Source organism: Pseudonaja textilis, chromosome 2, assembly GCF_049901715.1.
Source record: "Pseudonaja textilis isolate UNSWEBS1 chromosome 2, rPseTex1.2, whole genome shotgun sequence".
NCBI lineage: Eukaryota > Metazoa > Chordata > Lepidosauria > Squamata > Elapidae > Pseudonaja > Pseudonaja textilis.
Genome location: NC_141991.1, coordinates 182,893,774 through 182,917,860, shown reverse-complemented (window position 1 = coordinate 182,917,860; position 24,087 = coordinate 182,893,774). Strand labels below are relative to the sequence as shown.

The following is a 24,087-nucleotide window of genomic DNA, read 5'->3' as shown; positions in this document are numbered from 1 at the left end:
GAAAGGGCCAGTGCAGAGATCTGGGGAATAAGCTGTTCAACAGAAAGGAAGTCATGACTGAGAAGGCCAGACTGTGGTATCAGTGTAAATGGCACTTCCCTCAGTAATGGATCCTTAAGCTTTTTCTCTCAGACAGATATAGACAGAATCAATTGGAGAAGCTATTTAGATTTGCAACTTAAAAGGGCTTTAAAATTAGCACCTTGACTTGCACCATAAGCTAACTGGCACCCAGTGCAGCTCATATAGCAATATGTCACACAGATAAGCCCAGGAATGCTTATAGTACCTGGATTGCTATATGCTACACACCAGCTGCAGCTTTTGGGTGGTCTGCAAGAACGGTCCCATTTAGGCAATTTACTTTCATCCAGCTCTGAGGAAAGAAGTATTTGAATGACTCTAGATAATATTTCCTGACCTATGAATGGCCAAAATTTATGCACAAGATATATAGTAATTGTGCATCTACTCTTCAAGCAAGAGCCATTAGTTCAGGCTGACCTCTGGTTTTCATGCCAGCTTTGTTTGGGGGAGTACAACACTATCCAGAACTAAAGAAGAATTGCATATCTGCATTCAGTTGGCCTTTGGACCTGCATCCACTTGATTTTGCTAGGATTCAGCTTGAATCTGTTCTTCCCCATCCAGACCCTTAACAGCACCCAGCTAGCTACCTATCCTCTATCTCAGGGGTGTCAAACTGGCAGCCCATGGACCGGATGCATTATGCACAAGCGACGCGCATCCCAGCTCCGCAAATGGGAAAAACATCACGAAACGTCAAGTGACGCCAATATGACTCAGTGAGTTTGACCTCCGTGCTCTATCTCCTTTTTGATTTTGGGTAAAGATATTTAACTGGCTGTCTGCAAATTAATGATAACACGAGGCCATGCTGTCATTTTACTTTTTCTAATGGCTTCATATAAGTTATTAAACAGGAGGGTAGAAGGCCAATCCCTGTAATACCCCACATTACAGCAACTGAGAATTTGACCGCTACCTCTATCTCCCAGCTGGAATCAGTAAAGAGAAAAAACACTGTGACACACTACTGCCTTGTGCTCCCAATCCTCACTCCCAATCAGTAACAATAGCAAGGTTAATGGTATCAAGGCTGCCAAGAAATCCATTCATATATCCTGGTCCTGTCATTGATCACCCACAGGACAGTCAGTGTGGCTTATTTAACTAATAGGAGAAAAACACACACATACTGTTTTCTTGTCTGTCATTAACCCTATTACTTTTCCTTCATGTATGCTGTCCTATAACCCAACTCTGTAGTCATGTAAATTACATAGAACTTGAATTTACAATTTAAAAATGTACTATAATACTAAAATATGTCAGAATGGACAATGCATATGTGAGCCCAAAAAACTGCATTCCACTAGTTAAATATTGTTCGTTGATTAGAGTTTGCTATGCTCTAATTCTCGTTAGAACTTGTAACGGAGCATTACTGAAAGTAGCCAATTCTGTGTATGTTGATGTTATTTTATTGACATATTTTATGATATATCATTGTTGCAATTTAAGCAGTTGTAATGTTTAGTTTGGCATTTGTCAATGGCATGTCTTGCAATCTGCTTTTTCTTTTTCTTTTCCTGTCCAAAACTACCTGAAATGGATATTTGCACAATGATCTCAGCTCATCTTTGTTAACTACATAGGAAAAAGGATTGTGTAATCCATTGCTCTGATTAGCATAATACTGAAAAACATGGTGTTCAAAATTGTGAGAACATATTTAATCATATTCATTCAATCTAACCTTGCTTTAGTCTTGTCTAAACAGTTTGTGTGTATTATGTATATACTGTATATACACACACACAACACACACACACACACTGTATATTCTATAATCTATTACATTGAAATCTTTGTTGAGTTAACTCCTGCAGTTAATATATTACATTATATTACAAATATACATTTGCTGAATTTTGAAATTTAGTTTCAACAATCATGGAGTCATACAATCATTTGTGGAAATAATAGATTTTTAATAGTTTGTAATTAATGACAAGAGAAGGAATTTTTCAGTTTTAGTAGAAAAAACAGCTTAGTAAAAAGTTGTTACCCAACATGGTGGCCTTTATATATCTTAGATTAAAAATTCTAGAATGATTACTGAAATTACCCAACATCTTTACAAAATGTCAGATTGGGAAATGCTATTTAGAACAGTCACATAAATATGTCCTGTTCCTCCTCTGTTCTTTCTTTTTTTAAGAACATGTAGACTTTTGTACATGTTTAAGTTATAAAATCATGTGAACAATTGAGAAAGTCTAAATGTCTGGATTTCTTTAGGACAGTTTGTAAGGCATAGCTGATATTTGCTGTTATCATTTTACTGTATTACTATGATCTTTTGCATTTAAAAAGTAGTGTTTTATTCTATTGCTTATTTTATTCTGTTGAAAATGCCAGTGAGTGGCATGCTTTGAAATAAATTTCATAATATCCCATATCTTTAAAAATATTATGAATCAGAACTGTATAATATTTATCTACCATATTCTTAAAATAAACCTCTAATGTAACAGATGAGCTATGGGCTATTTACCTATTTTGGATGATGGATAACTAATTTTGACTTTGCTAAAAATCTAGTCAAATTATTCCTCATAGGTTGGAGCAAATATTAATACAACTTCTACTAATTAAAGAATTAAAGAACGTTTAATACCTCTCACAATCAAAAAATTAATGATTGTTGCGAATTTGGATCTCTCTGTATACAGCTTCCATAGTCTGGTTCTTGTCTTACCTTTAGGTGCTATGGAAAATAAACCCACAAACTCTACCTTATGATATTCCTTCATGTATTGGAAGACTGCAATCGTGCAACCTCTTAGCTTTCTATTCTTTAGACAAACATACTAAGTTCCTCTAATTGCTCTTTGTAGAAGTCAGCCTCCACTTGCTTACCATCCCTATTGCTTTTCTCTGCACTCTTTCCAGTTTTTATATTGTGGCAACCAGAACTGGACATGGTATTCCAGGTGCAGTCATACTACTGCAACTATTAGTTCCTATGTCCTTGTCATTAAAGATGATCCTCATTTAACAATAGTAATTGGGACTAGCAACTATGTTTCTAAGTGATGTTGTGATAAAGTGTGATATGATGCTAGCTGGGGAAGTTCCAATTTCCATGGTTAAGTGACCTCTGTGTGGCCATAACTGAGATGTCACATGATCACCATTTGCAACTTCTCCATTGACTTTACTTGTCAGAAGGCAGCAGTGCAGAGTCAAATGGCAATCACATAATGACAGCACTCTGTCATGAATAGTGTAATTATGGCAATAATAGCAATAGCCCAAATTGCACACCGAACTGTGTCCCTGGGAATGCTGCTGCTGTACTGGCTGCAGCTATGAGAACCAAACCAATTGTAAATCTCGTTCTGCACCATCATAACTTTGAAGGTTACTAAATATTGATTGTTAAACAAGGCCTATCTGTATACAGGCAGTCTTCGACCTCTAACAGTTCATTTAGTGACTATTCAAAGTTGCAATGGCACTAAAGAAAGAGATTTATGACCACTTTTCACACTTATGACTGTTGCAGCATCCCTATGGTCACATGATTTACACTTGGATGCTTGACAAATGGTTCGTATTTGTGATAGTTGCAGTGTCCCAGGGTCATGTGATCCTCTTTTGTGACCTTCTGACAAGCAAAGCCAGTGGGTAAGCCAGATTCACTGAACAACCATGTTACTAATTCAACAACTGCAGTGATTCACTTAACAAATGTGGCAAGAAAAGTTGTAAAATGGAGCAAAACTCATTTAACAGATTTCTCATTTAGCAACATAAATTTTGGGCTCAATTGTGGTCGTAAGATGAGGACTACCTATATCTCCATTGATGCAGCCCCAAACTATATAACTCATAATGGCACATCTGAAATGTTTGGACGTTTCCAGAATTGGAAGAGTGGTTCAAAGAGAATTCTTCTGTTGTAGTTTATATATGTTAAAACAACATTGTTTCCCCCTTAATACCCAATGGAAAACAATTAGCCTAGTTTAATTGTTATAAGCTTCTAAAGGAGGTATTGGATGCCATAAGCTTATGGCAATTCCTCTGCCTTTTAATATCCCCAAAATGCAAAACATGTCCAAAAATCACAATGCCACCCAACCCACAATATTTAAGGGCCATATGTGAGTCACCAGTCAACCAATCTAAAGAAACGTTCTGTTAGTAGGAATGGAAAATCTTGAGGCTATACATTTGAAGAGCCCATCCTTCGGAGCTTTCTTCTCCCTGAGCTTGGGAGAGCTAGCTGTGACACTGAGGGAGTTGTTAACAAGCTTTTAAAATAACCTTTTAAATATATAACTTATTTATCCCTTTTTTGTAAATTAGAAGAATGCCATTATTGAAAATGACTTTTCTTTACTGACTTTTCTTTACTTCTTTAAAATATGGTAATTTTTCCTGCTGTTCTTTATTGAGACTATATTAATTGTGTTCTTCAAGTTTGGCTTCAGACCCTGGAGAAGAAACTAGAACATGTATTTTTTCTGGCTAAATTGTTTAACATAATTCGTAAATCATGACATTTTTTATGTGCATTCATATAGGCACATCAGAAATGTTTCAGCAGTTTCTACTCTTATGCCTAGTCCAGTAATTCTCAGACTGGGGCATAATGTAATTGTTAAATGACAGCAATAAATAAAATATAGATAATCCTCATTTAGTGACCAAAGTTACAACTGCACTGAAAAAAGTAAATTATGATCATAGTTCACACTTACAACCTTTGCAGTATCTGCATGGTCACGTGATCAGAATTCAGATTCTTGGCAACTGACTCATATTTATGATGATTGCAGTGTCCCAGGATCATGCAATTATCTCTGTGGCCTTCTGGCAAGCAAAGTCAATGGGGAAGCCTGATTCACTTAACAACCACATTACTAACTTAACAACTGCAGGTGATTCACTTAACCTTGGCAAGAAAAGTCGTACAATGGGGTAAATCTCACTTAACAATTAGGCTCAGTTGAGGTCATAAGTTGAGGGCTACCTATATAAATGCTTCTCTGAAACTAAAATATTACAGGCACAGGTGTTGACTAAATCTGTTTGCCTTCCTCCAGTTAATTGCTCTGGCCTCTCTTGCTTTCCTTTAAGCTCATTGGGAATAACAGTTTTGCATCTTCATTTCTGATGCAGCAGAAGTGCAGCAGAATTAGTTACTCTTTATTTAAACATACTTTACATTTGAACATATCAGTTTAGTCAGGTAGAATGATAAAATTGTGACCGCATAGAAATGTACGGGAAAGAGGGTGTTTGGGTATTGGGTAGAACCGAGTAACTGTTACTCTAGTGCATATGTGATTTAGCCCCATGTATGTCGTGGCATTTTTAAACTATCTAACTTATTATGTGTTTTAGATAGGTTTTAGACTAGGTTTTTAATTATTATTGTAATTATTTTAATTTATTTTAATCTGTAGTGTGATTGTGATGTGGTGTTTGGGACACTGTGCTGGAGTAGCTTTCAAATTTCATTGTATTTGTAGAATGCAGTGACAATAAAGATATTCTATTCTATTCCATTCTATTCTATTGGACATTTAAGTAAAATTTTAATGTAATTTCTTTCCAGGAAAAACGAGCGCTTTAGATTTTATTAATGGCAGTTGATAATGTTTTTTAAAAAATGTGAAAAACATTTTGTTCCTAGGAGGCTGGGAAATGAATAGGAAAATGGATGGATGAATTGACGAAACAGGTTATTTCATAGCAATCATGAAAAAATAGGACTTCGCTTGAAGGAAATGAGAACAGATTGAAGCCAAACAAAACAAGCACCAAGTCAGGTGATAATGTAGGAGTCAGCTCTCTCTTTGTTTTTGTTTTGCAAGGTAGACTTTTCAGATTTATCAGATTATTCCATAGTGACTTGTTCTGCAACTTTTAAAGAACTTTTTATATGGACCAATTTACAGTATAATGTCAACATCTCAAAATAATCTAGCTCAAATGTCAAGAATTGTGATCTATGTGACTGTTAAGAGTCAACAGTGTTTTGGCATAATCAAAAACTGGCAGTTGTATAAGGGTTGTCAAACATACAAGTTTAATAATAAATTATTAAAGCCATTATTGATTTATGTAGGTCTCAGAGTTAAAAGTATACTTGAAACCGTATAAGTGGGTTCTTTTAAAAAAATAAAGATAATTTTTGAGTGAATTATATGGTGAGTTATAATTTAACAAACTCGGTATCTTATTTTTAATTTGGCATCTTAAAATCATTTCTTTGTTAATTTATTTATATTACTTATTATAATTACTCTAGGTATTTTGATGAAAAATATTCAAGAGCAGATAACTGAGCAAGTATATTTTCTTTCATAATATAGCTCTGGAAATTATAAAAACTAATTAAATGAGGCAGTGTGATTTCTCTACGTTTAGAATATTGGGTATAATTCAGTGTGCTTTACTTCAGAAAGCATATACAGTAGGAAAACTCACAGAAAAGGGCAATTAATTATTAACAATAAGTCTGTAAAACCAAATTATTTAAATTCATGAAAAATTAAATATATAAAATGTAATTATTGTTTTGCAGTAATGCAATGAAATAGCAGACTTCGTATAGCCTATGCTGTCTGGTCAATCTAAAATCCTGAGCATCATCATCTTTACTTCCTTTTGGATTCTGCAGGCCATAAAGCAGTATTTAGAGTCATTAAATGAGATCAGTTTGATCAGACAACATATACTGAAGATAAAAATAGTCTGGTTGCCCCATGCTATTTATTAGTAGGATTATTTACACATATAAAAAGCCTTATAAAAGGGGCAATGTTAAAGAAAAATACTAGTGGTAGTGTCAATATTACCTACTAGCTTAATAATTGAGTATTAAGTTGATCAGCTATTGTTAGGAAGCTTCTTTCTTTTGTACTGTTTTTTTTTTTTTACTGTAGCAAGTCTTTAGTAGTGATTAGATCTGGATTAATCACAGGGTTAGATTTTATCAGGGCCCTTTTTGCCAATGAATAATCTGAACTGAATAAGGTTTGGAGTAACTTATCCCACTGGCCCCCAACCTTTTGGACACCAGGGACTGGTTCTGTGGAGAGAGGTTTTTCTGTGGACCGGAGGGGGTGTGGTTTCATGTACTGCCTGCACACCATGGATGGGGCTTTGCTTGTTTGCGCGGCCAAATTTCTGCCATGCTGCGGATCAGTGCCGGTCTATGGACCGGGGGCTTTGGGGACCCCTGGCCTATCATGTTCCTGAATTTATGGGATATTACATTGCTTAACAGTATTTGTGACAGCAACAAACGTTTAATGTGGTTTCATTAAAACAAATCCATCTGAACCTCATATATGGCAAGCAATTAAAATGATTACAAGTTGGGAACAAGTGTTTCAAATGGAAAAGATACATTGGATACTGCTTCATAGGAAAGAAAATGTAATTGATGGGCTGAGATATGGTAGAGATTTATATAGTTATACATTAAGTAGAGGAAGAGAAAAGGCAGGGGTGGGATTCTACAGGTTTGCACCTATTCTCTAGAACCGGTTTAACATTCTAAGCAGTTTAGAGAACCGGTTGTTAGAAGAATCCTAATCCTGTAAGGAAGGCAGGAAGGAAACATTCTGGTGTTGCTTACAGAAACTGCCTTTCCATTAACCCTTATTACATTCTTGGCAGGACTAGGCTTCCTGTCTCAGGAACCTCTCTGGAGTTTTCTTTCCCTCTTTTGCTGGTACTTTGCTTGTGTGGAGTGACCATTCAAAGTTTCAGTGGCACTGAAAAAAGTGACCTATGACCATTTTTCACACTTACGACTGTTGCAGCATCCCGACAGTCATGAGAGGCCAGGCGAGGAGCTGCGTGCCTTGATGTGACTGATGTTGAGTTGGCCATGCCCAGTCAATAACGTGTCCACCAAGCCACGTCCACCCAGTCACATGACCACCAAGTCACGCCCACAGAACCGGTTGTTAAAAATTTGAATCCCACCCCTGAGAAAAGGGTAAATGTCTTTCTCCATTCAACATTAGATTCCAAGTCAAACAATGATGCTGAATTGGGAGATATTCAAGACAGTAATAATGGTTTCATCAAGTTTACATTGAAATTACTTTAGTTAATACATACTAATGGCAAGGAATTTAGAATTGGATGAAATAAATTCATGGAGGGTGTAAATTATCAGAACAGAGCAGAATAACAGAGTTGGAAGGGACCTTCGAGGTCTTCTAGTCCAACATTAATGTTTGCTAATGGCAATATAACACTGTACGATCAGAAGAAACATGCCTCTGAATGCTCATTGCTGGAGATAATTGTACTTATATTTTCTCTTTAAAATTTCCCATTGGTATCAGGTTGTTCTGCGGGAGCAGAATGTGGGATTAGATAGTTTGAGCCAGCATGACTCTTCTTAGGATAATATTATGAACTCTTATGGAGAACAAGGATGCTCCCCCCTAAAATTAGACTGAGACTGATAAGTTTACAATCTATTTTTTATTATATTATGTTAAAGAACAATTTTAAGCTTGGTTTGGAAAAATTCAAAGTGAATGATGTGTATACAGCTATCCTATCACACCTTATACTTTCTTATTTCCTTTTAAACAATTGATATTTGAGTTTGAGTTTGTAATTTAATATGGCTTATTCAGTATAGCTTTACTGTTCAGAAGTCATCCTCATCATATGTTTTTGACTGTTTATCATATAACAGTTAAGAGCGTATGATGAGAACAATTTCTTTAAACTATCTGTTGCTTGATAGGGTCTTTTTTTAGATACAAGAGGAAACAGTTTTAAGATGATTTGCCGTTACTTCTTACTGCTTTAGTAGTATATTCTCCCTTTTTAAAAATGGATATTTTGGTGGCAGTTTTATACCAAACGACTGTATAGTGCTTTGGCTCTGATTTTTAAAAAATGCTGGAGCACATGGGAACATAATGTAGCTAATTTCTATAAGTCTTTAAAGCAGCTGCATGATGATAGAAAATATATGGTTGCCTTAAAAACAGTTCTTAAGATTTTATGTTCATGTACCCTGAGTCAAATCAAATCTTTATTATGGTCATAAACCAGCATAAGGAGTGCGGGGGTACAATCAATGAAAAAGGATAACGGGCACAACGATGACTAGTATATATATTTTAAAAGCCAAAATGAATCAGTATATATACTGAAAACAAAAGTCTGGAAAGAATTCTAGAAGGCAATGTAGGACATTGGATGGATGTAAAGAAGTATGAAAGTTACAGTGTGGCAGACTATATCAAATTACTGAGCACCCTAGTATGACAAACTAGATGCTAATTAATACTAGTTAAGGGCACGGGTAATCATTTGATGGATTTTAAGCGCGCTCTGCAAAACCTAGCAACATATTATATATTGTAACATGGTTGATATCTGAAAGCAATAGGAAGATGTGGAATTTCCCTGTGTATCCTTGGTATTTGCACAATAATGATGAAATGAGGCTAGTACTTGGGTTTCTGTAATACAGGCACTGGAGAAGCACATGCTGTGTTGTTTCTACGTGTCTAGAGTCACAGGAGCATTGTGTCCCCAGGTAAGGGATCTTTCTGTTTTGGCCTTCAAGGACAGATGAGGAAGAGCATGACATTATGCCCAAATAAGGCTCTCCAATGCTTAGGTACTTGTTGGATTCATGGACAATAAAGGATAGGCTAGATCAGGGGTCTCCAACTTTGGCAACTTTAAGACTTATGGACTTCAACTCCCAGAGTTCCTCAGCCAGCGCTGCTGAGGAACTCTGGGAGTTGAAGTCCATAAGTCTTAAAGTTGCCAAGGTTGGAGATCCCTGGGTTAGATCCAATTGGTGCTTTGTGTTTGAAACACGTTGTTTAATGTGTGTTTTGACTAGATCATATGCCACGCTGAGCTGAAGACCTGCAGAGAAGCTTAAGGATGACATTTTAGTTGTTACTGCCTGTTTCCATGTAGTCTGAAAATCGTCACACTTAATTAATGCAGAACAGGCAAGGGGGAAAAAAGGATAATCTGAGCCAAAAATTGAATGTGATCCAGAGGTGGGATGCTACCGATTCTACCCGGCTCTATAGAACTGGTAGCTCTGAAGAGCAGCAGACATCGAACCGGTTCTGTGTTTGCTGCTGTTTAGCCCCCGGCTGTTAATTTACCTTTATTTTCCTGCTTTTTCAACCTCAGCTGCTTTGCACAGCACAGCTAAGGTTGAAAAAGCAGTAAAAAAGGGGTTTTTCAAACTCTGTGCACCCGCGTGCAGCGCTTATCAACTGTCCGGGCAGCACAGCTTATTGTGTATTACACGCACACAAAACATAATTACCGAACCGGTAGTAACATTGGTTGAATCCCACCCCTGGTGTGGTCACCCACGCTTTCATGAGGCCTGTCTTCGTCACAGGGTGGTATTAGAGACACATTTTGGGATTTGAAAGCCTGATCTTAGAAATTCGATTGTACCAATTGTAATCTTAGAAGGGGCCCAGCTGGGTACCCATAGAACAGTTGTGCTATTGTTTTGGTTTCAAATAATTTGAGTATTGCAGATAAATAGTGGCCACCTCCTGTCTTAGGGAATTTAAGGATGGCAGATTCTCTCCCCCCCCCTCCCCAATTTAGATTAAAAATGTTAAGTTCACACTATATTTTCATTATGTTATGAATCTAAAAAAAGTGCTTTGGAACACATGGCAGCATAAATGTAGCAAATTTGTACATTTTTAAAACAGTTGAATAATGACAGAAAAATACGTGTTTGCTTTAAAGACAATATGTGTTTGCTTTAAAGACAATTTCTATGTTTGCATATCATGTACTCTGAATATTGGATTTTGGAACCAAATCCAATGATCGTTTATTCATTCTGTTTTGTTTTTTGTTTTGTTTGTTCTTTGGCAGTATGTAACATGGATTTCTTGCACTTGAAAATCAAATGCCCTTCATACTGCATAGATATGACAACTTTGAGGAGTAAAATGCGAATAGTGGTAACATACTTTTTATTCAGAAAACCTTAAACTACTTGGTTTCTTTTCATAATCCTAATTTTAAAGGCATGTTTGGTGTTTATGATAACAAAGTGATAAAGCTTATATTTTTTGATTTTAAGAAATTGGCTGTCAACCTTTAGATAGGAATAAGAAAAGGATATATACATTTTGTACAACACTGAAATATTTATACAAATTAAAAATGATGCAGAAGACTTTTTTAAACTCATGAACTTTCCAAATTTCCTGTTCCTTTTTCTTTTTTAGCAATGAGTCATTCTGTCTGAAGTTATTGTACTCAGGCTGTGGCTTGCTAAGGCAATTTTTTCAGCCTTTCATATTTTGATTCTCTTAAGTTCAGTCCAAGAGCAAATTTCATTCTGTTGTAATGCAGGAACTGCATGTAAACTGTCAAGTAGTTTAGGCTGGTTTGGAATGTTGAAAAGAAAATCTTGTTCTTAATTATGCTAAATCTTCAGATGCAAGAAATCTTATAATATAGAAATCTATATTACTTCAGACTTTGTAGCCTAGAATGCAGAGGAATACAGAAACTAGTAGATGCATATTTGCAGTTTCATTTGTGCACTATGTAACTCTATTGAGACATCTTAAAAATGTTAATGTGATAATTCATTGAAAACCAATCTGACTCAGATGGTAAGTTTTTATTAAAGATGAAAATATACTAAATAAAATTAGGACTTCTCTACAGCTACAATTTGTGGGTTTGCAAAAATGAGATTTGGAAGATGCAGATAAAGAATTTGTTTTGAATTAATATTGACAAATATACATGTTAACTTTTCATAAAATTCATGGTAGATTCAGGTAGAATCTAAATGTATTTTCCCCATCTGTTTGGCTCCGTGTAGCCTCTCAAATTCCAGTTATTTAACTTTTCACAAAATATCTGTTTATGTATACATGTAGATCTGTCTGTCTGCCCATTTTTTTCTTTCAGACTATGAATACAGGTAGTCCTCAAATTATGACCACAGTTGATCCCCCAATTTCTGTTACTAAGCAAGACCGTTAAGTGAGTTTCACCCCAATTTTATGAGCTTTTTTTTAAAAAAACTAGAGTTGTTAAGCAAATCATTGCAATTGTTAAGAGCAAATCCGGCTTCCTACCTTGGCTTGCTTTTTGGAAGCCAGCTGGAAAGGTTATAAATTGTGATTACATAAATACATGCCAGTTGTCAAGCATCCAAATTTTGATCGTGGCCAGGGGATGCTGCATTAGTCATAATTATGAAAAATGATCATGTCACTTTTTCCAGTGACATAATTTCAAACTTTCACTAAATGAATGGTTGTAACTCAGTGACTACCTGTAAAGTACCTTGGTAAAGCTGGGCATATCTATTTTCCTAAAGGAGAAGGTATTGGAGAGAGGGAGGGAGGGAGGGAGGGGGAGAGAGAGAGAGAGAGAGAGAGAGAGAGAGAGAGAGAGAGAATAAACTTAAGAGAAAGTAATGATAACTGACAGTGTATGTATACTATTGAATTTTCTGAATTTTCTATTTAGTGAAGGAAATTATTGACCTGCACAGAATGGGACAATTGGGCACAGCCACATGGCCACTTGTATTTCACCCTGCCCTCCCATCACAGCCAACCGCAGGCGTTCACCCTCAGTTGGCTGTCTGCCAGCGCTCCTCCAGCACTGGTCTCCCAGCGCTTGTCCCCCACCCCTTCATCCCAGATGATTTGCTGAGGGACACTTGTTCCCATTCAGTTTGCAGCACGGGACATTTAGCCGTGCATCACGGCAGCCAATCTGCACATCGAGAGGAGGGGGGAGGGAGAGACTTTCTTAGCCTTGCTGGAAAACTTTTCAATCAGCCTGCCATTGGAACTTTTTTTTTTCCAGATTGTATGCATATATGCTTGAGGGGAAAAAAAAGAATGAAGCGGAGCTTCCTATGCCTCAGCTTCAGAGAACCAGCCAAGGATGAACAAGGGTCAGCTGCAACTTAGGACCCTGGGTGAAGTGGGCAAGGCCATGTGACTGTGACCGATTGTCTAGACCCTGACTTGGATCATAATGTTTACATAAAACTTTATCTTGTGATTTCAGCTTGCCTTTCATTAAAAGATTAAGGCAAAAGGATTTTGTTGATTTAATATCCCTTAGTGGACTTGCTGAAATGAAAAAGATACTACTAAAGCTTGTAATGTGCTATCATTATCTGATACTACGGTTGTTCTGTACTGTTACTCTTACTCAGCTGCTGATTTTCAAGTGTTTAACTTTTATGTGTGTATATTTTACACAGCCATATTCAATTATATATTGTTTCTGAATTTTTGTACTGTTTAGGAATACATGGGCTGTGTTACAATTAATTTCAGAAGCATCTCCTCTCCCATGCAGATTCTTTGGGCACCCATAGTCTTATTTGGGATGTTCCTCTTGCCATCCATAGGATGTTCATGCACTGTGAGGTATTGTAAAGAAGATTTCTATATGATAAAGTGTCAGTGGATGTTGGAAACATTTTTTGCAGTATATTTCTTTTTTACAAGTGTTTCTTTAAGGAAAATAGAAGTCATTTGCACCATAGCCAGCTATGTGATTTGACACAACTTTTCCCTAGATTACAGAATTACTATTTTTAGCAAAAGAAACCACCACTACCCACTTTCAGTATTGCAGTTCTTCTTTACGGTATTTTCCTGATAATATTGGAAGTGGGTGGTGTTTGATGTTGTCACTTAAACTATATTTAAAAGTGCTTAAGGTATTTGTTATCTTGTGCAATGGTTCTGATTATCATGTACTCCCCTTGCTCTCATCTTCCACATGGTGTTTTCTCTGAAATGTTTTCCTGACTACCACTTTTTAAAAAACTTATTTTATTAAATGGGGGCAAACGTGAGATTGCAAAATAGGGGGAAGCCATAAAAAACTGAAACCTTACTTTGAGGATTTTTCCACCTGCAGATTTTTCTCCCTTTGCTCTGTAGAGAAGCACTCCCCCCACCCCCCAATTTTAAAAAATGGAATAAGAGAAGGGGAGATAACACTAGAAATTCTCCCATGAGCTGTTCAGAGCATCCAGGAGTGGGAGGTGCTTCAGTCTCTTCTGGAAAGGCTGGGCTTAAAACTCCAGGATGCTCCTCCTCCTCCACGGGACACCTCCCCAGCGTCTCCCAGTTTTAGCTCAGCCTTCGTGGTAAGAGGTTGTGCACTCCCTGACTGGAACGGTTTTCTGATTCAGGTTTGCTCTTGGGTTATTTCGGCTTGTAAAAATTTTCCCCATTTAATTTGGCTTTTTTCAAGCTTGTGCCTCTATTAGGTTGCCTCGATCAGTTGAAAAACAGTTTCTTTGTAACTAGCGGAGCCTGCCACACCATAGGCAGCCTGAGACAACCGCCTAGGCAATTACCTTATCTAACTTTTTGATCGTCTTCTCTGCGATCATAGTGGAGCGCTCGCAGCCGTGGCTCACTTCGCCTTGCCGTTTCGTCTGACAGGAGCATTTAACTTACAAGTTAGAGCCTCAGCAACAGCGGCTCGTTAGACTTCTCAGACATTAGCAGTGGAGATTCTGGCTTCCTGCCTTTTTCAATGACTGGCTCAAGTTCGTGCCTAAATATCACAGGCGCCATTCCCCGCTGGTTTCCCTTTTTGGGGACCGGGGCAGTACCTTCCCACTTTGTTCTCCCTGGGTTTAGCTCTCCCTTGTCTGACTGACTTTGGATAAGCAGGCTAGTCATTAAACAGGAATTTCCTTGCAATTGCCTTTGGATCATTTCTTTGGAGTGAAGCTGCAAGTGCCATTTTAAACAGCGGGACGTTTTGTTTTGAAGGGAAGAATCCACCTCAGATCCTGTATAGCTGGTTTCCCTTGTTGGGGACCAGGGATCCAGAAAGTTCTCGCTTGGAGTGCTTGGGGGTTTCCCTTGTAGGGGACCCTTAGATACTGTTTACCATATGCACAGTTTTACATATAGATATAGGCATATGTAAGAACCGCTAGTCTTAAATTCCTGACATATAAGGTGGCCTTCCTAATTGCAATCACATCAGCAAGGAGGATTTCCGAGTTGGCAGCATTGTCAATGAGAAAGGACCTGTGCGTGTTTCATGCGGACAGAGTGATTCTCACATTGGATCCATCATTCACTCCTAAAGTAAATTCAGCCTTCCACAGAGTGCAGGAGTTGGTGCTTCCAGATTTTTGTCCAAAACCATCTCATAGACTGGAGCATCAATGGCATCGACTTGACGTTCGAAGGGCCTTAAGCATCTATCTAGACCGCATGGCGGCATTTCGAAAATCTGAGGCTCTATTCCTATCCTTCAACCCATCCACTTTAGGACAAAAGGTGTCGTCGGCGACCATTGGTAGATGGTTGAGAGCCACCATAGCTAAAAGTTACGAATGGCAGTCCATCTCAGTTCCTAAGGGCATTACAGCCCACTCAACAAGGAATGTGGCAACTTCAGCAGCATGGGCCACACGGGCTTCCATAGACGAAATTTGCAGAGCAGCAACTTGGGCTTCACCATTTCCCTGTGTCAGAAATTATAAAATTGATGTCTAAGCCTCAGCTTCAGAGAACCAGCCAAGGATGAACAAGGGTCAGCTGCAACTTAGGACCCTGGGTGAAGTGGGCAAGGCCATGTGACTGTGACCGATTGTCTAGACCCTGACTTGGATCATAATGTTTACATAAAACTTTATCTTGTGATTTCAGCTTGCCTTTCATTAAAAGATTAAGGCAAACCAAAGCGACAAATCAGAGACAATATGAGAGTAATTCTGGACACCCTGGAATACTATGAGGCACATCCTGAAAAGCAAATGGCTTTGATATTTTTAGATGCTCAAAAGGCATTTGATAACGTGAATTGGAGATTTATGTTACTTTTAATGGAACAGATGGGCTTTGCTAGAAGATTTATTCAGGCAATAGAAGCAATTTATAATGAACAAACAGCTAAGGTAATGATGGAGGGAGAATTTACAGATCCTATTAATATAAGAAAAGGCACAAGACAAGGTTGTCCTCTTTCTCCCTTGATATTTGTATTGACTTTGGAAGTGTTGAATAGAAATATCAGAGAAGATAAAACTATAAAAGGAATGAAAATTAAAAAGGAAGAATTTAAACTACAAGCCTTTGCAGATGACCTAGTCTTTATCTTGGAAGACCCTATAGAAACAGCCTCGAAACTGTTGGAAAAGATAGAGGTCTATGGGGAGGTGGCTGGTTTGAAAATAAATAGAGATAAAACAAAGATTTTGTCAAAGAATATGTTGCTGAAACAAAGGGAAGAGTTGGCAGAACTGTTAAAAATTCAAGTTACAAACAAGGTTAAGTATCTGGGGATATATTTGACATCAAGATGTAGTACATTGAAGGAGAATAATTATATTAAACTTAAACAACAGATAGCTCAAGACTTGAAAAAATGGGAGAACTTACAATTGTCATTAATAGGAAGGATTTCAACAATTAAGATGAATATTTTACCCAGAGTCTTATTTTTGTTTCAAACAATACCAATTAGGCTTGGAAAAGAATATTTTGAGGATTTAAATAAAATTGTTTTGAAGTATATATGGCAAGGTAAGAAAGCAAGAATAAAGTTAAAGCTTTTACAGGATGCTAGATTTAGAGGAGGGTTTGGACTGCCTAATTGGGAGTTGTACTACCAAGCTGCAAACTTGACGTGGGTTAAAGAATGGATAACATTAAGGAAAACCAGATTGTTGACATTAGAAGGTCATGATTTGTTGTTGGGCTGGCATGCTTTTTTATGGTACAAGGGAACTAAAACACAGGGGTATTTTAGAAGGCATTATATACGGGAGTCTCTGTGGTTGAATTGGGAGAAGATAAAAAAAACAGTGTTATTTGAAAATTCCAGTTTGGTTATCGACGATAGAAGCGTTTTCTTATCCTATAATCTATAAAAAGGAACAAACAGTTAACTATGGGGAATTATTAGATGAAAAGGGTGAACTTAAATCGATGCAAAATTGGAAGAACAAGGTATACGGATGAATTGGTTTTCATATTTGCAAATATATTCAAAGTACTATGAGGATTCCAAAGCAGAGGGATTTTATGATAAGCAAACTGACTTGGATAAGATTTTGATGGGTACTGATGAAAAGGTGATTAAAAAATTGTATGGTTATTTATTGCAAATTAAGCTTGAGGAAGAACAAGTTAAAGAAACTATGATTGCGTGGGGGAGGAATTTTGGATATGGGATTGATTTAGAGAAATGGCAGAAATTATGGTCGCAAAATTATAAAATGACAATGTCTACAGCCTATAAAGAAAACTTGTATAAGATGTTTTACAGGTGGCATTTTCCCCGACAAGGATAGCAAGAATGTTTAAGAACAAATCCGAAAAATGCTGGAAATGTCATCAGAAACCTGGTTCATACTATCACATGTGGTGGACTTGTGAGGATGCTAGAAAATATTGGACTAAAATCCACATGTGGCTGGAAAAAATGACAAAGAAGCATATAGACTTGAAACCGGAGTTTTTCTATTGGGAATACTACCAGATACTTATAGTAAAGAGTTGAAATATTTGATTGTAAATGTATTGACTGCTGCTAGGATTGTATTTGCAAAAATTGGAAAAATGAGAAAATTCCATTGCAAGAAGAAGTTGTAAAGAAAATTTTGGAATGTGCTGAGATGAGTAGATTGACTTTTGAAATTAGAGAGCAAGAAGATAAACAATTTTATTTAGTTTGGGATCTTTTCTATCAATGGTTGAATGATGAAATATTAAAATATAAAAGTTAGATAATAAGGAATAATAATGACTTTATTTTCCCTTTCCTTTTATTGGTTTTTGATACTATATTTATATAATAGTTTTCTTTGTTTCTTTCTTTTCATATTTGGGATAGAATTGGTATGATTATAAGATTTGTTTTAGAATAAAATATTTAAAATATAGTTATCTCATAAAGGCATGACCGAATAAAAGTTTAGTCAAATTTTTTTTTTTTTAATAGAGATACTAGGATTTATAAATTTGTATTGATAAGAGTATTATATAAAGTAATTGTAATTGTGACTATGAGGTGAATGCACAAAACCGATGGACCAACCGACTTACGGTGTGTACAAAAATATGGGGGAGCTGATACTTTTATGTTTTGTTGTTGTGTTTTTTATGTTAAAAAAATAATAAAAATTTATATATAAAAAAAAAAAAAAAAAGATTAAGGCAAAAGGATTTTGTTGATTTAATATCCCTTAGTGGACTTGCTGAAATGAAAAAGATACTACTAAAGCTTGTAATGTGCTATCATTATCTGATACTACGGTTGTTCTGTACTGTTACTCTTACTCAGCTGCTGATTTTCAAGTGTTTAACTTTTATGTGTGTATATTTTACACAGCCATATTCAATTATATATTGTTTCTGAATTTTTGTACTGTTTAGGAATACATGGGCTGTGTTACAATTAATTTCAGAAGCATCTCCTCTCCCATGCAGATTCTTTGGGCACCCATAGTCTTATTTGGGATGTTCCTCTTGCCATCCATAGGATGTTCATGCACTGTGAGGTATTGTAAAGAAGATTTCTATATGATAAAGTGTCAGTGGATGTTGGAAACATTTTTGCAGTATATTTCTTTTTACAAGTGTTTCTTTAAGGAAAATAGAAGTCATTTGCACCATAGCCAGCTATGTGATTTGACACAACTTTTCCCTAGATTACAGAATTACTATTTTTAGCAAAGAAACCACCACTACCCACTTTCAGTATTGCAGTTCTTCTTTACGGTATTTTCCTGATAATATTGGAAGTGGGTGGTGTTTGATGTTGTCACTTAAACTATATTTAAAAGTGCTTAAGGTATTTGTTATCTTGTGCAATGGTTCTGATTATCATGTACTCCCCTTGCTCTCATCTTCCACATGGTGTTTTCTCTGAAATGTTTTCCTGACTACCACTTTTTAAAAACTTATTTTATTAAATGGGGGCAAACGTGAGATTGCAAAATAGGGGAAGCCATAAAAACTGAAACCTTACTTTGAGGATTTTTCCACCTGCAGATTTTTCTCCCTTTGCTCTGTAGAGAAGCACTCCCCCCACCCCCCAATTTTAAAAAATGGAATAAGAGAAGGGGAGATAACACTAGAAATTCTCCCATGAGCTGTTCAGAGCATCCAGGAGTGGGAGGTGCTTCAGTCTCTTCTGGAAAGGCTGGGCTTAAAACTCCGGGATGCTCCTCCTCCTCCACGGGACACCTCCCCAGCGTCTCCCAGTTTTAGCTCAGCCTTTGTGGTAAGAGGTTGTGCACTCCCTGACTGGAACGGTTTTCTGATTCAGGTTTGCTCTTGGGTTATTTCGGCTTGTAAAAATTTTCCCCATTTAATTTGGCTTTTTTCAAGCTTGTGCCTCTATTAGGTTGCCTCGATCAGTTGAAAAACAGTTTCTTTGTAACTAGCGGAGCCTGCCACACCATAGGCAGCCTGAGACAACCGCCTAGGCAATTACCTTATCTAACTTTTTGATCGTCTTCTCTGCGATCATAGTGGAGCGCTCGCAGCCGTGGCTCACTTCGCCTTGCCGTTTCGTCTGACAGGAGCATTTAACTTACAAGTTAGAGCCTCAGCAACAGCGGCTCGTTAGACTTCTCAGACATTAGCAGTGGAGATTCTGGCTTCCTGCCTTTTTCAATGACTGGCTCAAGTTCGTGCCTAAATATCACAGGCGCCATTCCCCGCTGGTTTCCCTTTTTGGGGACCGGAGCAGTACCTTCCCACTTTGTTCTCCCTGGGTTTAGCTCTCCCTTGTCTGACTGACTTTGGATAAGCAGGCTAGTCATTAAACAGGAATTTCCTTGCAATTGCCTTTGGATCATTTCTTTGGAGTGAAGCTGCAAGTGCCATTTTAAACAGCGGGACGTTTTGTTTTGAAGGGAAGAATCCACCTCAGATCCTGTATAGCTGGTTTCCCTTGTTGGGGACCAGGGATCCAGAAAGTTCTCGCTTGGAGTGCTTGGGGGTTTCCCTTGTAGGGGACCCTTAGATACTGTTTACCATATGCACAGTTTTACATATAGATATAGGCATATGTAAGAACCGCTAGTCTTAAATTCCTGACATATAAGGTGGCCTTCCTAATTGCAATCACATCAGCAAGGAGGATTTCCGAGTTGGCAGCATTGTCAATGAGAAAGGACCTGTGCGTGTTTCATGCGGACAGAGTGATTCTCACATTGGATCCATCATTCACTCCTAAAGTAAATTCAGCCTTCCACAGAGTGCAGGAGTTGGTGCTTCCAGATTTTTGTCCAAAACCATCTCATAGACTGGAGCATCAATGGCATCGACTTGACGTTCGAAGGGCCTTAAGCATCTATCTAGACCGCATGGCGGCATTTCGAAAATCTGAGGCTCTATTCCTATCCTTCAACCCATCCACTTTAGGACAAAAGGTGTCGTCGGCGACCATTGGTAGATGGTTGAGAGCCACCATAGCTAAAAGTTACGAATGGCAGTCCATCTCAGTTCCTAAGGGCATTACAGCCCACTCAACAAGGAATGTGGCAACTTCAGCAGCATGGGCCACACGGGCTTCCATAGACGAAATTTGCAGAGCAGCAACTTGGGCTTCACCATTTCCCTGTGTCAGAAATTATAAAATTGATGTCTAAGCCTCAGCAGACGATTCATTTGGCAGAAGAGTCCTGCAGAGGGTCCACAGAGTTTAAGAGTGGATTTCGATCCAGACGGAGTCCCTCCCTAAGGACAGGCCAAGCTTCGGTATGTCCCACTTCTGGATGTTCTGAACAGCTCATGGGAGAAAGGGTGTTGGTACTTCCCTGATACACCCGTTCTCTGTGAGCTGTGAAGTGCATCCAGCCCCACCCATTTCTTTCCATCTGGTGGGGTTCCGTTCCAGTCAGGGATCCAGATTAGGTGATGAGTTCTGGACTTTGGCACTCAGTCTTTGCAAAACTGGGGGACGCTGAGGAGGTGTCCCATGGAGGAGGAGGAGCGTCCCGGAGTTTTTAGCCCAGCCTTTCCAGAAGAGACTGAAGCACCTCCTATTTCTGGATGCTCTTCACAGCTCACAGAGAACGGGCGTATCAGGTAAGTACCAACGTCCTTTCTCTTTAGAATCCTAGACTCCGTCATCCCAATATTTTACAGAAATTACAGTTACAATCATGTCATTGCCATTTGCAATCTTCTTTGCTGGCTTCCCCATAAAGTCATTGGGGAAGCCAGCAGGGAATATTACAAGCTGCTGCTGCTGCCTGCAAATGTCTCAGGGCTAGATGAAAGAATGAGCTAAAAGGCTTGTCGAACGATCTCAGCTTTATGCCTGCTAGGATTGCCATAAGCTAAGTAGACACTGATCTGAATTCTTTCAGCAGGCAGCTGTTCCAAAAAGAGACAAGAGGAAGCTTAAATCTAAGCAGGGTGTTCAGCCCCTGAGCTGAGAGATAATGTGGGTAAGGAGGGTGGGAGCACTCCATACTTATTCTGTTAAAACAGAAAATGGTTCTTATACTCTTATTCTTAACAAGAGAAATAGTTTTATGATATCAAAACAGGTGTTTGTTGTGCATGGAAGTTGCCTTCATTGATTTGTAAGAAGAGGAAGCTTAGAAGTCCCTGGAATGTACACTTGAAATTTCAGACAGTTATTCCTACTTGTCACACTATAGGCAGAATTAGCAATGCTTAATTACAATTTGATAGTACAAATCATATTGTATGTTTTAGATCAAGATAGGGCAAGAAATACTACTGGTTTTGTGAACAGTAGATTTTTGTATTTTGAGTAATTTATCAAGGCTCATCTTCTAGTTAGAAGGATTATTCTAGATTGACAGATATTAGTCCTTTTTACGTAAAACTTTTTTCATGTTGTGATGTTCCTGTGTGGCTTATAGGTGTATATAATCAGCATAACAATTTGTAGGAGTTTTTTTTTTCTTTTCTTGCTTTTCTTATTCACTATGTGTTTTGATTATGCTATACACAAAGGCAGGTTTTTAACTTGTACAACAATTGCATTAGTAAAGGAGAACTCATTGAGTTATACTGTATGGTACACTTTCCCCTGAAGTAACTCTTGAGACATTTTAATATTTTTAATAGTTACCGGAAAAGTATATTCATTATTTCAGTTAGGTGCATTGTTGCATTTTAATCTTAACTTCAAGGAGAAAAGGATTACCCGACTGGTTCTTGATTGGATGCTGAATGTCTTCCTCCATTACTTCAACTAGTGTTGGAACCTTTTAAGCTTTTTATAGTTCCCACTTTAATGAATTTTTGTATGCATTTTTAATAAACCTGGCTTTTATCAGCCATTATAACTAAGTCAATTTGCATGTTTGAGTGTGATGGGAAACCTTTCATTGATAACCTATGTTTTATCTCGTTATGCATTCTCAAGGTGTATTATGTTACCAATTTGATAAGATAATTGAAAGCAACTTTTTTTTTTGCAGGGATCCTAGGCATAACAATGAGAGAAGATAAAGGTCCAAGAGTGGTTGATTATTTTGTAGTGGCAGGTCTCACGGATACATCAGCACTTCTAGATCAAGAGGGAAATCGCTCTGAAACCAAGTCTTTTGGTCCAAAGGCTCCAATCACTGACCTTGCAGTGATCATCAAATCAGCAGGTGAAACTGTTCCTGAGGGATATACATGTGTAGAAGCAACTCCTACAGGACTTCAGGCCAATTTGAACTATGGAAGTCTTAAAAGTCCAGAGCTTTTTCTTTGCTACAAGAGAAGCAGGGACAAACCACCGCTTACTGACATTGGGTAAGCTGACATTGAAATATTTGTGGGCATCAATATTGTGATGAAGGGAGAAAGGATCTGTTAAAATTGTTACAAGCAGTTTCTTAGTTTGTAAGAAACTCAGTTAGTTACTTAGTTTGTATTGTAAATTATTAGCTATGTGCTATATAAATTATTCTGATTCTTTATTTTGAAGCAAATTGGATGGTTGATTTTATAAATGACTTCTGATGTACTGTATCTAATATTCATTTGGTCATTCATCTCTCTATAATATACAAAGTTCATAAAATACTCTAATGTGGACCTGCCAGTGACTAGTTTTGAATTTTAGGTAGCCTACAATCTATAATAATTGGGCAAAAAGAAAGCAGTTGCTAAGAGGTGATAGTTGATTTCCAACCTGTCCCCACCCCTGAAGTTTAAAGTATTTTAATTGTAGGAAAAAATACACGCACAGAAGATGTGGACAAGGATATGTTGTACTATATACAAATGATAATAAGTATGTCACATAACAGAAATATATTAAGCTTAATATAGGTGCAATATGATGACAGTGATTTATTTATAGTTGTGGGTAGTTTCTACCATCAGTATAGCATTACGTAGGATTTTGAGCCACAATATTTTGAAACATGAATGCTAGAACAATACAATAATTGCAAAACTGTAACAAAAAGTTATTGTGAAACCACTGGTTCTAGTCTAGCTGATAATATCAGATATTATTTTGTACGGATTGCATGCTTGTCATTGCAAATCCATTTTAAAAAATGTGAAATTACAGGTACTTGTTCAACTGAATCATATACAGGCAAATAAACGTTCATGGACACTACACCAGTGGCCATGTTATATGCCCAAATTTTGTCAGTGCTACCACATGATAAATAGAACAATACTGTTGCTAAACATGTACTATTTTGTGATAAATATTACTAAAAATATTTTGAGACTTTTTTGTAGTATTGTTCACTTTAAAAGAAATAATTTGGAAATCCTTTGGCAGACCTCATGTTGTATTAATTGGTTTATACGTAATGGGCTACTCTTTTATGTTGATAAGCATAGTATTACAAAGTAGATGAAGATGTTACACATAGTAAAGAATTAAAAGATAGCAAAGAGACGTGAAAATTGACAAAACTTTGTAATAGCCTTCCCCAACTTTGAGGCCACCAGATGATTTGAGATGACAGTTCCCATATTCCTAAGCCCATATGGTCTGAGAATTTGGGAATTGCAGTCCAAAAAC

At 37.4% G+C, this 24,087-nt stretch overlaps 1 protein-coding gene across 6 annotated transcripts in view; it reads left to right on the top strand.

Annotated features, from left to right (window-relative positions):
- The window catches only part of DENND4C (DENN domain containing 4C), a 75,402-nt gene that overhangs the window by 4,408 nt on the left and 46,907 nt on the right, over window positions 1–24,087 (top strand). For 5 of the 6 annotated variants that reach the window (XM_026718371.2, XM_026718374.2, XM_087926575.1 and 2 more), the window contains exon 2: window positions 22,529–22,850. In XM_026718371.2, the coding sequence (XP_026574156.1) occupies window positions 22,546–22,850 (305 nt within the window). In that variant the 5' untranslated portion in view covers window positions 22,529–22,545. Of the gene's footprint in view, window positions 1–12,012; window positions 12,091–22,528; window positions 22,851–24,087 lie in introns of those variants that run through there. The other variant, XM_087926574.1, reaches the window with a different exon arrangement.